The 15,024-nt window shown below is 39.7% G+C and overlaps 1 protein-coding gene across 1 annotated transcript in view; it reads left to right on the top strand.

Moving 5' to 3' along the window:
• Nucleotides 1–553: 553 nt before the first annotated feature.
• LOC102078640 (uncharacterized) overlaps nucleotides 554–15,024 on the top strand; it is a 32,645-nt gene continuing 18,174 nt past the window's right edge. The window contains exons 1-6 of the mRNA XM_025904725.1: nucleotides 554–898; nucleotides 1,010–1,112; nucleotides 1,231–1,465; nucleotides 2,253–2,268; nucleotides 9,945–10,020; nucleotides 10,138–10,170. Coding sequence (XP_025760510.1) covers nucleotides 554–898; nucleotides 1,010–1,112; nucleotides 1,231–1,465; nucleotides 2,253–2,268; nucleotides 9,945–10,020; nucleotides 10,138–10,170 — 808 coding nt within the window. The remainder of the gene's footprint in view (nucleotides 899–1,009; nucleotides 1,113–1,230; nucleotides 1,466–2,252; nucleotides 2,269–9,944; nucleotides 10,021–10,137; nucleotides 10,171–15,024) is intronic.

Raw genomic sequence — 15,024 nt, 5'->3', positions numbered from 1 at the left:
GTCACTTTTGCCGGTCCAAGCCCGGATACAAGCGCAGAGTTGTAATTGTGACAATAATTGCTAAAAGAAATGTGATTTGTAGTTCTAAAAAAATTCTAAATGCATTTAGGACGTTTTTTACTCACTTTATGTCTCTTCCACGATGTTATTTCTCTCTCCAACAACGTAGGTAGGTTACAATTATATTAGCATGACCAATTATGCAAATTAGGTGATGACATCATTTAGCGACTTCTAGCTACTTTTAGGACAGCCAATAGCGATTTTCCTTACTGACGAGTTGGCAACACTGTGTGTGAGCCTGCACACAAACAGAGCACGGAGGGAAAGAGCGGACCAGGGGTGAAACCTATAATGTCATTTGTGCCTTTTCCAGCGGATTTTTCAGCTACTGTAGTAAATCGTGCCCATATTCAGTTTTGAGCTAATCTATTATTTTCTTTCTCAACTTCTAAAAGTTTGATTTAAGGGGGCAGGACATTTGTTTAAGGGGGCATTGCTCCCTCTTGCCCTAGCGTATAGCTGGCCCCGGAGATATCAGGAGTGTAGCGTGATGTGCTTCACCGAATCATGGATGCACCAGGATATTTGCCTTGACAATGCATTTGTTCATAAACTCTTCATGTTGAGTCTGAGTCTACAGAGGGTCCTAGTGCTGTGGAAGAAGTCAGGCCTCTTTCCTGTACCAAAGTCCCAGTGGCCCAGACCTGTGGCACTGACTTCCCATTTCATGGAGACCCTGCGAAAACTCAACCTCAATCAGCTCCAACCTATGACCAGGTCACATCTGGACCCCCTTCAGTTCACTTACCAGTGCAGCCTCGGAGTTGAGGACACCATCATCTACCTGCTCAATCGTGTTTACAGCCATCTGGATCAGCCAGCGAGCACTATGAGGGTCATTTTTTTTTATGATACTGAATGCACTTTTCCAGTGCAGGCTGACCCTCCTGGGTGATAAGTTGACACCTATCCTCTCTTGTGTCCTGGATTGTCGATTTCCTGACAGGAAGTCCATGGTATGTGTGTCTTCAACATTGTGTCTGACAAGCTGATCTGCAACACAGGGGCACCACAAGGGGCCATCCTCTCCCCTTTACTCTTCAACCTCTGTACCACAGACTTTTGCCACTGCACAGAGACCTGCCATCTTCACTTCTTGGATGACTCTGCAGTTGGTTGGCTCTGTTGGACAATGCTCAGGATTTTCTATGAGTTTCTTGTGGCCAGTGCCATTCTCTATGCTGTTGCATGCTGGGTTTAGGGTCACAGATGCCAGCAAACTCAAGAAACTGATCTGCAAGGTCAGTGATATTGTGGGGACGCAGCTGGACTCTCTTAAAGTGGTGTTGGAGAGGTGGATGTTGTCCAAGACAAGGACAATGCTGGACAATATCTCCCACCTCCACTGCCAGCTGAGATGGATGAAGAAGCCCATCTGTTTCCTCCCCAAAAACAGGAACAGGTGCAGGACCCTAAAGAACACTAGCCGCTCCCACCTGAGAAACTGATACGTGTTGCGAGTCTGTTGCTGCAGACCTTGTGTTACCAGTGTGGTCTCAAAATCAGATGTGTTGAAACAAACTGAGGTTTAACCAAGAGCAAGCCGTTTATTTAAGTCTGAGCAAACAAATGTAAGCAAAAGGCAGAAGGCAATAACTAAGCTGGTAAAACTAAACCGAATAATAACCTCAGAAGAGCGAGAGACAAGACGGGAAAACATAAAAGAGACCTAATCTTAAGACTAAGCTATATAAACCTAAATGTCATTATAATACAAAGAAAGCCATCTGGGCCGGGGGGCGGAAAGAGGAGTTTGCCATGTGATTGGGGTCTGGGATGCTGGCCTCCCTGTTGCTGCAGGACCGGGGGCAGTCTGCTTGTCTCCATCCCATAGCAAAGGGAAACATCTCCTGGGTCTGGGAGCGATCACCCCTCTGGGGGTGGTGGTGCGGTGCCTGGACCTGGGGGTATAGAGTATGTTTGGTGTGTGTGTGTGTGTGGGAACAGTGTTCATTTCTGTTTGTCTCCATGTTGGGTGAGTGCTGAGTATTTGTATATGTGTGCATGAAGGTGGGAATTCATATTTGTATCTGTTTGTGCCTGTCTACATCTCGTTTTGTAACATTGTAATATTTTATATTGTTTCATTTAGTTTAGTCAGATACTGTTCTTACTGTCTTGGAGCAACTGTGACATAATTTCCTCAGGGATTAATAAAGTATTCTGATTCTGATATGTCTCTTTCACAGATTCATGCTTCACCAGGTTGGTATAATTACTTTTTGTATTGTTTTAAACATACATCAGTTATGTTTGATTTTATTGTGATTATTTCATATTTTAGGCCTATTCAGTCTGAGATTCCCAGTCCGAGCTCCTCCACAAATCATGGAGTCAACCAGAAGGAAACTCATGTGTACAAATCTCTTCAACATGGTCAGCACTTAAACCAATCTTTATTATCTCTATTAATATTTACTTTCATAAAGTCTCCTTTAATAATATTTTGTGGGTCCAGTTTGTGATTTTTCCAAGAACATTTAAAGATCTTACAGTCCTGGTTTTGACTCACACAGTATTTCTGTTTTTGCTCTGATCTTTAGTGTAACTGTAATAAAATGATTAACATGACCCTGGCTTCTATTTTTCTTTAGGTACTGCTGACATCTATGAATCAATCAAACAAGTGAAAAACAGAAATGGTACAGTATATGTTTTTCAAATCACAGAATCACAGAATGCTTAATTCCATGTGATATTTTTTACAATCCTGTAACTAAAAATATGCACATTTAACTAGCAGATGATTACGAGAATGTCCCCTCCTTGCTCACTGATTTTAAAGATCTAAGAATGAAGCGTGAGTACACAAAACATAATGCTCGAAAACAAACTTTCTGAATGATGTTTTCTTTTCTTTTTTTAAACATGAAGTGCTTTTCTTTTGTCGATTCATCTGATCATCTTTGCAGGGAAGCATAATAAACAAGAGGAGAGTGTTTACGTTAATGTGCAGATGTGAGCTGCAGGTACAGTGACAACAGTCTCATTCAGTGTTTGTAAATGTGTCATATGTTTTGGGTAATTATAGGTTAACATGTATTAACATGTAACATCGGTTTAGATCAGGTGACTGTGGAGGCCAGGCTATTCGGTACAGCACTCTATCACTCTCCTTCTTGGTCAAATAGCCCTTACACATCCTGGATGTGTGTTTTACAGTGTTGGTCAAGTTACTTGATTACTTCCCCAAAAAAGTAATCCCGTTACTTTACTGATGACTTATTTTCAAAAGTAATTAATTACCTAGTTAGTTACTTTTTAATAACACGATTTACAACCTGAATAGGTGATAAAGCGATAGATCTTTCAGCCCAGTTCTACTTTTTCTGCATAATCCATCATACAAAATGTAATCAAATGGAAAAGTCTCTTTTTAAAACTTGGTTTTATTAGTTTTAATCTTTTAACTTTATGCATCAAGCAAAAATTAAATTATATGCAACATTCTCTGACTGGAAGAAATTTGTTTAACATTTAAACCTATTTTCTGCACATTCCAGCACATAAAATAAAATATTTTTTTGTGTTTACACTCACTCTTTCAAATAGATGCAAGTAAAACACAGCAGAAAATAAATAAAATCAAAGACTCGCGGTCCTGTTGCTCTATTTTCACCTGTATAGCAGGCGGATGTTTGCCCTGGTGCAGGTGCGGTCAGTGGAAGAATCCGCGAGTTTCTCTGTGAATTTCTCATTCCGTGGTAACATACTCGGCGCTTGCTCGGAAGTTAAGGGTTTTTTTCGCTGTAAAAAGAAGTTTTCTTCCCACGCAGTAAACAACGGACGCTAATGTTTTTGTCACTTTTTACGGAATCAGAGTCAAAGTAAGGTCAGTACTTCCACGCTTTAAACGCTGCACGCTCATACTCTCTCCGCGCTCGATATATTATCCATTGTTGATCTGCACACAGCTGTTGCCACGAGCGTCGCACTCGCTTACGTCATTGTCATGAGACACTCGCAAAAAAATCACGGTTTTAGTAACGCAGTAACGCAACATGCTTACGGGAAAGTAACAGTAATCTAATTTGCAACAGTAATCCCTTACTTTACTCATTACTTGAAAAAAGTAATTGTATATATGTATCCTAAATATGTGTATCTACGTGTGTGTGTGTGTGTATACATATACATAAAATTAAATAAAAATAAAATATACAGGGATCAGCAGTTGGAAATGTGCAAAACAAGTGGCATTTATGTACAGTATGGAGTGTATAATGTTGGAGTTCCGGTAAGTGAGGGTGAGGTGTCTATGAAGTGTTCAGCAGTCTGATGGCCTGATGGAAAAGCTATCTCTCAGTCTGCTGGTTCGGGACCTGATACTGCAGAACCTCCTGCCTGATGTAAGTGGGTTGAACAGTTTATGGCTGGGTGACTGGAGTCCTTGATGATCCTCCCCATTTTCCTCAGACACCGGTTCCTGTAGATGTCCTGGAGGGAGGGAAGCTCACCTCCAATTATCCTTTCCGCACACCGCACTACTCTCTGGAGATTTTTGCAGTTGTAAGCGGTGCTGCTGCCATACCAGATGGTGATGCATCCAGTGAGGATGCTCTCAATGGCACAGCAGTAGAAGGTCCTGAGGATGCGGGGGCTCATGCCAATCTTTTCAGCCTCCTGAGAAAGAAGAGGCGCTGCTGCGCCTTCTTCGCTGTTCTGTTTATGTGTACTGACCACGTGAGATCCTCCGCCAGGTGTACACCAAGGAAACGGTGCTCTCTCCACAGCAGCTCCATTAATGCTGAATGGGGTATGTGCTTCTCTGCACCTCTGGAAGTCCACTATCAACTCCTTTGGTGATAAGACCCACCACTGTAGTGTCGTCCGCATACTTCACAAAGATGTTGGAGTTGCTAGTGGCCGTGCGGTCGTAGGTGTAGAGTGAGTACAGGAGAGGGCTCAGTACACACCCCTGTGAAACACCAGTGTTCATTATGACTGGGGATGAGGTGATGCTGTCCAGTCTGAGCACTTGGTGTCTGTCAGACAGGAAGCGAAGGATCCAGCTGCAGAGAGAGCTGCTCAGTCCTAGATCCTGCAGTTTCCTGTCCAGCTTCGAGGGAACAAAGGTATTGTTAAATTCCCTTGGTTAGCCAGAATTGCCGGCACTTAATCATCAGGTACTCCAGGTCAGGGGAGCAGAATGATTGACCGGGTGCACGTTCGCATAATCACACCAGCTGTTGTTGATCATGAAACATACACCACCGCCTCTGCTTTTCCCAGTTAGCTCCTGTAACCTGTCCGCACGGTGCACGGAGAACCCCGGTAGTTGTATGGTGGAGTCATGTACCTTGTCCGATAGCCGGGTTTCTGTGAGGCAGATCACGCAGCAGTCCCGCATCTCTAGCTGGAATGAGATCCGTGCTCGAAGCTCGCACAGCTTGTTCTCCAGAGACTGCACATTAGCCAGTAATAAACTGGGGAGCGGTGGTCTGTTAGTGTGCCATTTCAGTTGAACCAGAACGCCGGATCTTCTCCCTCTGCGTTGGCGTTTGCGGCCTCCAGGGGCCCAGAACAAAGGCGTCTCAGGTGAGATGAATGAGGGATCTGTAAACGGAGGGTGCGTGTTGCAAAACTTGAACTCCGGAAAGTGATGAGAAAGTCCATCTCTTATGTCCAGTAAGGTATGTCGGCCGTACACAAGAAGACTACTCGTGAAAAAATAAAGTAAAAGTAAAATTAAACACAAAAACCAGCTGTTGCTTGGGGGAGCTCGAGACAAGGCAGCCTCGTCGCGAGGCTGCCATACTCGGCGCCATCTTGCCATTAGCCATTGTGAATAAATCTCCAACAGTGTCAGCAGAATAGCTCCCCCGACACCATCACACCTCCTCCTCCATGCTTCACAGTGGGAAACATGCATGTAGAGACTGTCTGTTCACCTTTTTGACGTTGCACAAAGGCATGGCCGGTGGAACCAAAGATCTCAAATTTGGACTCATCAGACCAAAGCACAGATTTCCAGTGGTCTAATGTCCATCCCTTCTGTTTCTTTGCCCAAACAAATCTCTTCTGCTTGTTGCTTTTCCTCAGTAGTGGTTTATCTTCAGCAGCAGAGCAGCATTCTTGGTTTTCCTTTCCTGGCGTGGTCCCCATGTGAGCCAGTTTGAGAAAGATGTGTTTGAGGACAGTGACCTTAAACACACCTACAGGCTGTGTAAGGGCTATTTTAATAAGAAGGAGAATGATGGAGTGCTGCGTCAGATGGCCTCTACGGTCACCTGACCTAAACCCAATCGAGAATGTTTGGCGTGAGATGGAACACAGAGTGAAAGCAAAAGCATCTCAGCATCTCTGGGAACTCCCTCAAGACTGTTGGAAAACCATTTGAGGTGACTACTTCATTAAGCTCATGGAGAGAATGGCAAGAGTGTGCAAAGCAGTAATCAAAGCAAAGTATGGCTAATTTTAAGAATTTAAACTATATATACAGTGCCTTGAAAAGTATTCAAACGACTTGAACTTTAACACAGTTTGTCTCCTTACAACCATAAACTTAAATGTTTTTATTGATATTTTCTTTGATAGACTAACATAAAGTAGCACACAATTGTGAAGTTGTATGAAAATAATACATTGGTTTTAAATTTTTTAAAATCTGACTATACGTATAGCTGTATATATTTTTTCTTTTATTCTTTTAATCTTTATTAAATCATCATCTATATTGAGATGGCAAAAACAGTTAAACACCAAACAAATAAAAGATAAAAAAAAATATATTCATTCATTCTTTGCAACCTACATTATTTATTGTACAAGCCAAAGTAAATTCTGTTACAGGCTCTATTAGCATCACTGTTTGAATAACTCATATTGACAGACATGCATCACAAGATACTGCAATGACCTCAGAGAGCCACTGTGCTGCACTTGATTTTCTCCTGTTTAGTGGCTGATTTGTTTCGTCTGTTCAGAGTCACTCATCTTGTGCTCAGTTACAAATTTGTTCCTCAGCTGTCTAAAGTCTTAACCGTCTCTCTACTGATTTTCCAAACTGTCGCCCGGTTGTTCAGAAAGTTTTTTTCCTCCGTCTAGTTGCCAAAATCCTTTAATGTTCAAATATTTAAATTCCTTTTCCGTTATCTTAAGTCTCTTTAATTTTTCATGCTGCCATTTGCTGATTAAAAGTTTTGATGTTTGTTTTAATTCTCTGTTTATCTAAGGAGCCTGGAAAGAAAAGTGACTGGACTTCTTTAAGATACTTGAAGATGTTTCTGTTCTCATCTGAGAAGCTTCTTCAGTTCTTTTCAAGTTTTAGTTTTCTGTTTCTTAGACTTATATTTCTTTTACTCTGTGGTCAACTTGGGGTCCTTCCAGGCAATGAGTATTCCCACTCTTAAGAAATAACAACGCAGGGTAATAAAAAGGGCTATGTGAGCTACAACTTTATGATCATGTTTTGCTGAGAATCCAGTGGCTGACTTCTCAGCTAAACCTTTGTGGAGTCATGTTATAAATGTATGTGATCATGTTATCTTACCTTAAAGTTAATTGTACTATTATATAAGCAACAGTGAACGGTCTTTTCTACTGCATGTACATTATTATTGAGACAGTTTTGTCAATTAGCTTGTTTAGATACTAGAAATGTATGAGTGCCATATCTGCATACCTAAATGATTGCTGCAATGCAAGTGGCTGATTAGTTATTAGTGTGAACAGTTTAACAAGTAGATAATAACAATATGGCCACTGAGTACAGAATACACTGCCCATCAGAGCATTGAGTGTAATTGATATCTCCTGATGAGTGCTTCTTTTACACATTAAAATCCAAACTGATGTTTATAGAAAGTACAAAGAGATTTACACACAGAAATATTAAAACATTATTATTATTTTATTATTTATATGGTTTGCTAGGCTAAAAGCATTTGTAAAGCACAAACCAGCACTGTTAGTGTTTGTCCACATGATGTCAGCATCTCTACCTAAACAGAGTAGAGAGAGGTCGAAATCTTTGAGGCTACAAGAAAAGTAACAAGCAAGTACTCACAAAGTTACTGAATATTTTTCTGCAACCATGAAAGTTTAAATGGTTTCTTATGTATATGTGTGTGTATATATAAATTGGATCTATCTATCTATCTATCTGGTGTTTGCTGTATTTATTATGCATTCAAATTTTAAAGGTACTGTGGCAACGTGAGTTTTCAAAAGTTTTAAATGAATAATTATTAAAAAACTGGGAGAGCGGTGGTTAGTACTGTTACCTCACAGCAACAAGGTCCTGAGTTCAATGCCACCACCTTGCCTGGGCACTTGCTGCATGGAGTTTGAGTGTTCGTCTTGTGTTTGCGTATATAGATACACGCACACTTTTGGGTGCAAGTAGTAAACCCAATAGAGATTACACAGAAGAAATTGTTATGCCCAAGGGAAGTCTTTTTGTTCCTGTTATCATTTTTCTGTAATTCCCTTTTCTTTATTTCTCACCATTGTGGCTGAAGCAATCAGCTTTATCATAAAGGTCACCTTTGTTTTATACCAAGTCCTGAGCTACATTTAGTTCTGCTTTTTGAACTTACTCTTGACAGAATCAGATAATTTGGATTGGTAGGATGTAGTGCTCAACACAAACATCATTATTACATATATCATATTACAGTGTTTCAGTAAGTGTTTCACATCATCTGTTAGTTTTTCCTTTTGTGTTTACATGTAATCACACGTGAAATTCAGTGTGCATTTACACATACTTGTACATGCCAAATGAAGACAAAAAAAATGAATTATTTGTTTTGATGTACTAATGGATAATAAATTTAACTATGAATGTATTTGCCCTCTTAGTTACTTTTTTTCTTTTTAAAGATGCAGATCTTTAGTTTTAGTTCAACAACACACGGAGTCATTTCCTGTGTTTGGGTCTCAACCAAACTTAAAACCACACTGTCTTCATGCATGCTCAATCATCTAGGTTAAGAAAACCCCCAAAATTGATTCTGGGTGCCAAGTCACTTGGATGAGTGGCAAAACATTTTCCCCAATGAACAGAATCAACCTATTGGGGTTAAAACCACACTGTAAATTCAAAGAAGTTAGCAGAGCTAAAAAAACAAAACAAAAACTGAGGCAAACGATTGCCTTGAGTTTTTTAAATTGATGAACTTAAAAGCTGAAAGTTATCAAGAACGCCAGTATTTTGATTACATTTGACATGTAACTTTTGACTAAAAGAACAGTAAAATGTTTAATAATTAAATTAAAAAATATTTTGTAACTACAATTTAAAGTTTTCATTCATGTCTCCCATGGGAATAAGTTTAAATTTAATAAATTTAAAAGGAATGAGTACAACAGAGTCCCTTTTTCAGTTTAGCAAAACTTTGGTTTTTTTGTTCACTTATGTAATCCTTTATAAAATAAACAAAAGTCAAAGGTCTGGTTATTGAATACTCAAAAACACCAAGCTGCACACAAATATTAAAAAAATTAAGGCATTACAATTGCCTCAATTGCAGCACATTCAGTTTCTGGCAATATTAGATGTTCTTGCAAGAGACTGAAACAAGAATTTTGACTTTCAAAAGGCAGACGTGCAGCAACATATTCATCTCAAAATGTCCATATTGCTAAAGATTAACTTCTCTTTGCTCATGTCTTTTACCTAACAATTATTCCTGGCCATTTTCATCAGTTTTGAAATATTCATCAACTCCTTGCCCTGAATTAACTGTAAGACTAATGTATGTATAGAATAGAGAGCATTGTATAAAAAAAAGAAAGAAAAAAAATTAAAATACCTCCTCATACACACTGTCTATAGTTTAACTATTAGCTAATGGTGCCACTAAATGAGGATTGCTTTGCTTACATTTCACTAAAACACAACTTCCTCCTTTTCTGTAAATTAAAACTGTTTTCAGAATATCAGTGGATCAGAGTGCAGCAGGCTGGATGTGATGATGGGGCACTCTTTGCTCTGCATGGCCGGCTTTTTCTGTAAGTACACGTCTGACTGTTTGAATGGCACTGACTCAATAACAAAAGCCTTATTTTATATTGATTTAGAATTTCCCAGTGGTACAATACCTGATGAGGTTTTATTCATTATTTTAGTGCTCACTACTGTCATCTATGGATATGCTGAAGGTAAGAAACAGTTTTCTTTTGTTGCTGTTATCTCCTATAATACTCTAAATAATATCCTTCTTGTGTTTAAATGTCATGTTACCGTGTTTTCTGCACTATAAGGTGCACTTAAAATCCTTTAATTTTCTCAAAAATTGACAGTGCGCCTTATAATCCGGTGCACCATGTGTATGAATTCTGGTTGTGTTTACTGACCTCGAACCGATTTTATGTGGTACACGGCGCTCAAAAATCTGTCAAAAAATGTTTTAGTACGACTTTGGTAAGCTACGAAGCCGCACCGCTTGATGGATTGTTGGAGCATTACGGCTGCTATAGTCAGGAGCCTCATGGAGTAATCTGGGTCCAAAACTCGGTCCGCTTCAGGTCCCAAAGTCAAACGAACACTGCGGCATCACTGAGAGTTAAAAACTGTCTAAATTCTTTAATCCTTAATAAAATGATCAGCGTTGCTGCTTTACCAGAGGTAACAATTAAGTTTAACATCCAGGCATCCATGAAAACAGAATTTATTAAATTTAAGTTAGAAGTTAGCAGGAAGTTAGCTCGATAGTTTCCACTTAAACATGATATAGCATGTTCTGACTGAGAGATATCTGAAAAAATTAAAATGTACAGCTCTGCTATCACTTCCAACATAAATGAAGACAGAAAACTAAACAGCAGTGACATTTGTAGGGTTACTGAAGTTGGACTAGCTTAGCATATTTTGATTTCCAAAAAAGAGGACACTTAGCTCACTCATAAAGAACTTGTTTAAAGAAACATATTTAACATATTTAAACGATGCCTTCTCTGTGTGGTTAATGAATTGTGAAATAAAATATGTCATATAGGCTTTTACTAGTCAACAAGTGCAAAAAAAATAACTTAAAAACCTCTGGAATTAAATAATGTTACAGAAATAATGCCTCATCTGCATAAGAAAAATTACCAGTACTGGGTCGGTATGAGGGCTGGACTGGGACAAAAAATTGACCGGGGCATTTTGACTAGAGACCGGCCCACCAGGTATTATAGGAAAAGCCACGAGGCCTTTGAATGAAAACAAACGCTGTTGTGACAGTTATGTACAGTGTCTTGTTGGTATATGTATGATTTCTATACATTTTACATCAGATAAAAACTTTGGTTGTAAGATTCAGATAATTATTTATTAAAAGCTGGACATTTTAAATGAGAATAAGAAAGAAAAGTATATCTTTGTGTCCACCTTTCTCTGTTAATGCCCTACCTGGCCCCCTGGCAACACTTTGCTAGACCCGCCCCTGCACAGTTACCAGCTGTCAGCTACATAGTAAAGGATCCTGGTGTCATTTGTCTCTCAGAAACAGTTCATAACTTCCCTTCAACTCATTCATGCCACCTTAAAGGTAAACCTGTTTCTCCATCACCTGTTCAGCTCTGATGATTCAGTAAGGACATCTCCTGGTTTCATCTTCATGTTTCCCTCTCACCAGATATACAAACTGATATCATATCACTATCAGTAACATCATAGTACCCGCCCAGCTGTATAGAAACTCTGTCATGCTAGCTAGTACGCAGTACGAGTTATTGTAACTGACTGTAAAAAGTCAGCACAACGAAAATAAACTCCACCTAAACTTGGTTTATATCTGACCCAGATAGACTGCAGGTCATAACTTCTTACCTGAAATTCAGTTCACCTGACACTCGGACCAGTGGCCGCCTCGGGTCTCTCCTCCTCCTGCCTCACCTTTCCCTCATCTACATGCTGGCCTCTGTGGAAACTCTGCCATAGACACCACCAAATAACTGAGTTATTTTTACACATCGGCCAGCATCTGGCCAATTCACCACCTTTCATTGTTTGTACCATTACAAAAGCAACAACAACAACAAAACCATCGGCCGTAAAAACGAAGAATCACCATGGCCAGTCCAGCTATGGTCGGTACGAGGGAAATTTCTTTTGCAGTTCATCTGAAAAGATGCACTTGCACTTTGGGATCTTTTAAACATCATTAGGTGAGTTGATGTGCGCTGTCAGTCGCGTCTGTGAGCACAGAGCAAGCGCTCACAAAGCAGCAGTTCGGGGATGGCGTCACACACATGGGTCCTCTGGGAAAACCCAGACATTTTTATCAATCTCGAAAATCCCCCCGGACGCCCCGGACAGAACGTGAAAAGTGGACATGTCCGGGGAAAAGAGGACGGTTGGTCACCCTAGACTAGCTGGTATATAACGATATGCTACGTGATTACTAGCGACACAGCTATGTTAGCATAACATAAACACAGTGAAGCTGGAGGATAAATGATAACTTTTTTCCACTCTATAACAGTTAACGGGAGAGTTCCCAATGGTTAGGGACAAATGCAGTCGCATGGCAGGATGCTTTAAACAGAACAAACTTCAGTCAGCAGAACAACTGAGGTAATCCATCCACAATACGAGGTTAGTCATTAATATACTGCAACAACACGGGAATAGAGCAGCTGCAAGAGAATTCAACAATAATGAATCAATGGTACGGAAGTGGAGGAAGCAAGAAGAATGAGTTGAGTAAAGTTTGACTTATCTGACCGTTTTTTTTCACTTAATGTGCCTTATAATCCAGTGCGCCTTATGGGCCGAAAATACAGTACATTTAAAATTTCACTGAATGTGTCAGTTAACAATTAAAATGATCATATTAAGAGTGTGACCACTTGAGCAGATGTTTCACTCAGGTATTACAGAAACTAAACAGTTTGTTGCCTTGATACAGAACAATTTCTTTTTATGCATGTTTATCTGACCATCTGAACAAATCACAGTACTGAGTCACAGAGGTGGGAAGTAACAAAGTACAAAACTTAGTTACTGCAGAATTTTCAGGTATCTGCGCTTTATCTATTATTATTAGTATTTATTTTTCTGACAGCGTTTTACTTCCTTTATTTTTTTTTTAATTTAACTAATATCTGTACTTTCTAGTCCTGGCATTTTTAAAACTGACTTTTTACTTTAGGGTCAGCTATAGCGTTTATAATCTGGTGTTAAAGAGAGTCGGATGGACTACGGTTGTATGCAGTGGTGTTAATAATGGTGTTAAAAGTAACATTTCAGTAACTAGTAATCTGACTAATTAGTGTTTCTATCGTTACAATGCTGTTACTGTTTCTAACAAGAAATGCTGTCTCCAGGTGTGATGTGCTCCTCTGTCTTATAGTGGACAGAAATTCTTTTTTGGAGTGGCACAAATAATTTGCATGGCATCGTGTACAACTCCTCCTTGCTCTGTAGATGACTTTTTAGGATTAATATTAATGTAACTTTGTCTTTTACTCAGATTGTGCAGTATTATTATTAATCTGTTTGTTATTGATTGTTTGTCTCATTCCCCCATTATATGATGCTACACTATTTTTATTCATTGCGCGACGTATGTCACTTGTATTGATAGGTATGTTATTTTACTTTATTCTATTTTCATTGTATTGTATTCTATTTAATTTTATTGTGTTCCATTTTATTCTATTCTTGTGCACTCGTTTTTTCTTTCTCCTCTTGCCGCAGTGAACATGTTCATTACAAAAGAATTTCTTATCTTATCGGACTTACCAGACGTCTGTCTGTCTGAAAGCATGCTAGCCGGTTAAGTTGAATGGCGCTGTCAGCAATGTTATTGTTAAGCCAAGTTTCCAAATCACACTTGCACTGGTGTAAATTTGAAAATGATAATAATAATTAAAAGAAATATAAAAAAAGGTTCTATATTAGATCAGTGCTAGCTTGTCTCCACAGCGACGGTTGCTGTGGAGACAAGCTAGCAGCGCAGTAAAGGTGAGGAGATGATGAAAACATGGTAGAAAAAAGAAAGAAAACATCTCATTTTCACAATGAAAGGGAGAAAGAGTTCTTTTTACCATTGTGAAAGATTGATGCCTGTGTCTCGTTTGTGGAACGACTGTGGCAACGGCAAAGTGGCACAATGTGGAGAGACTTTCCGAATGTCACACAAGTTTTCATGCTGACTACCCAATGGGCAGCACACTACGAGCAAAGAAAGCCAGCGAGTTAAAGGCAGGTTTGAGCGAACAGCAGTCTTTCACAAGACCAGTGAAAAACTCCCCAAACCCAACAGACCCACACATTTCTTGATTAATTTTCAGACAGGGAGGTTTTGAAAGAAGCGATGATGATAATTGCAAAAACTGTGCTTAAAGACGAGAATATAATCACAACTCTCCAATGTCTAAATGAGGGCAACTATAATGGTTAGAAGAGTAAGGACTATGTCTGGGAACTTGGCCGATCAGCTGGACTGGCATCTGGCAGGTGGTTTAGCATCCAGTGTGACGAATCCGTGGACAGCAGCAGTGCAGCACAGCTCATGGTCTTTATTTCGATGGTTGTGATGATTTTTTTCACAAAAGAGCAACTTCTGACTACTACTACTGTCGCTAAAGACAAATATGAGGGGAGTTGACATCTATAACGCGAGTTATAGAGTTTTTCGTGGAGAAAAAGGTAACGTTGGAAAAGCTGGTATCAGTGACTACTGACGGGGTACCTGCTATGATCGGCCGACATACAGGATTAATCGCTCACTGTAAAGGTGACACAGAGTTCCCAAACTTTATGCATTACCACTGCATCATTCACCAGCAGGCGTTATGTGCAAAGGTGATCGTCTTTGGGCTTGTCATAAACAGCATCTGCTTCAGGGCCAAACAGCACAGAACATTAAAGGTGCTATTGGAGGAGCTGTCAGCTGAATATGGTGACCTGCTACTATACACGGCTCAGCATGGGATGAATTTTGCTTCGTTTTTTGTCACTTCTGGGTGAGATCAAAGAGTTCATGCAATCGAAAGGCGAAGAAACCTTGCTACTGGAGGACA

This window comes from Oreochromis niloticus, linkage group LG3 (assembly GCF_001858045.2).
Source record: "Oreochromis niloticus isolate F11D_XX linkage group LG3, O_niloticus_UMD_NMBU, whole genome shotgun sequence".
In the NCBI taxonomy this organism is placed as follows: Eukaryota; Metazoa; Chordata; class Actinopteri; order Cichliformes; family Cichlidae; genus Oreochromis; species Oreochromis niloticus.
Note: the sequence above shows the minus strand (reverse complement) of the source record. Positions and strands in the feature narration are given on the sequence as shown.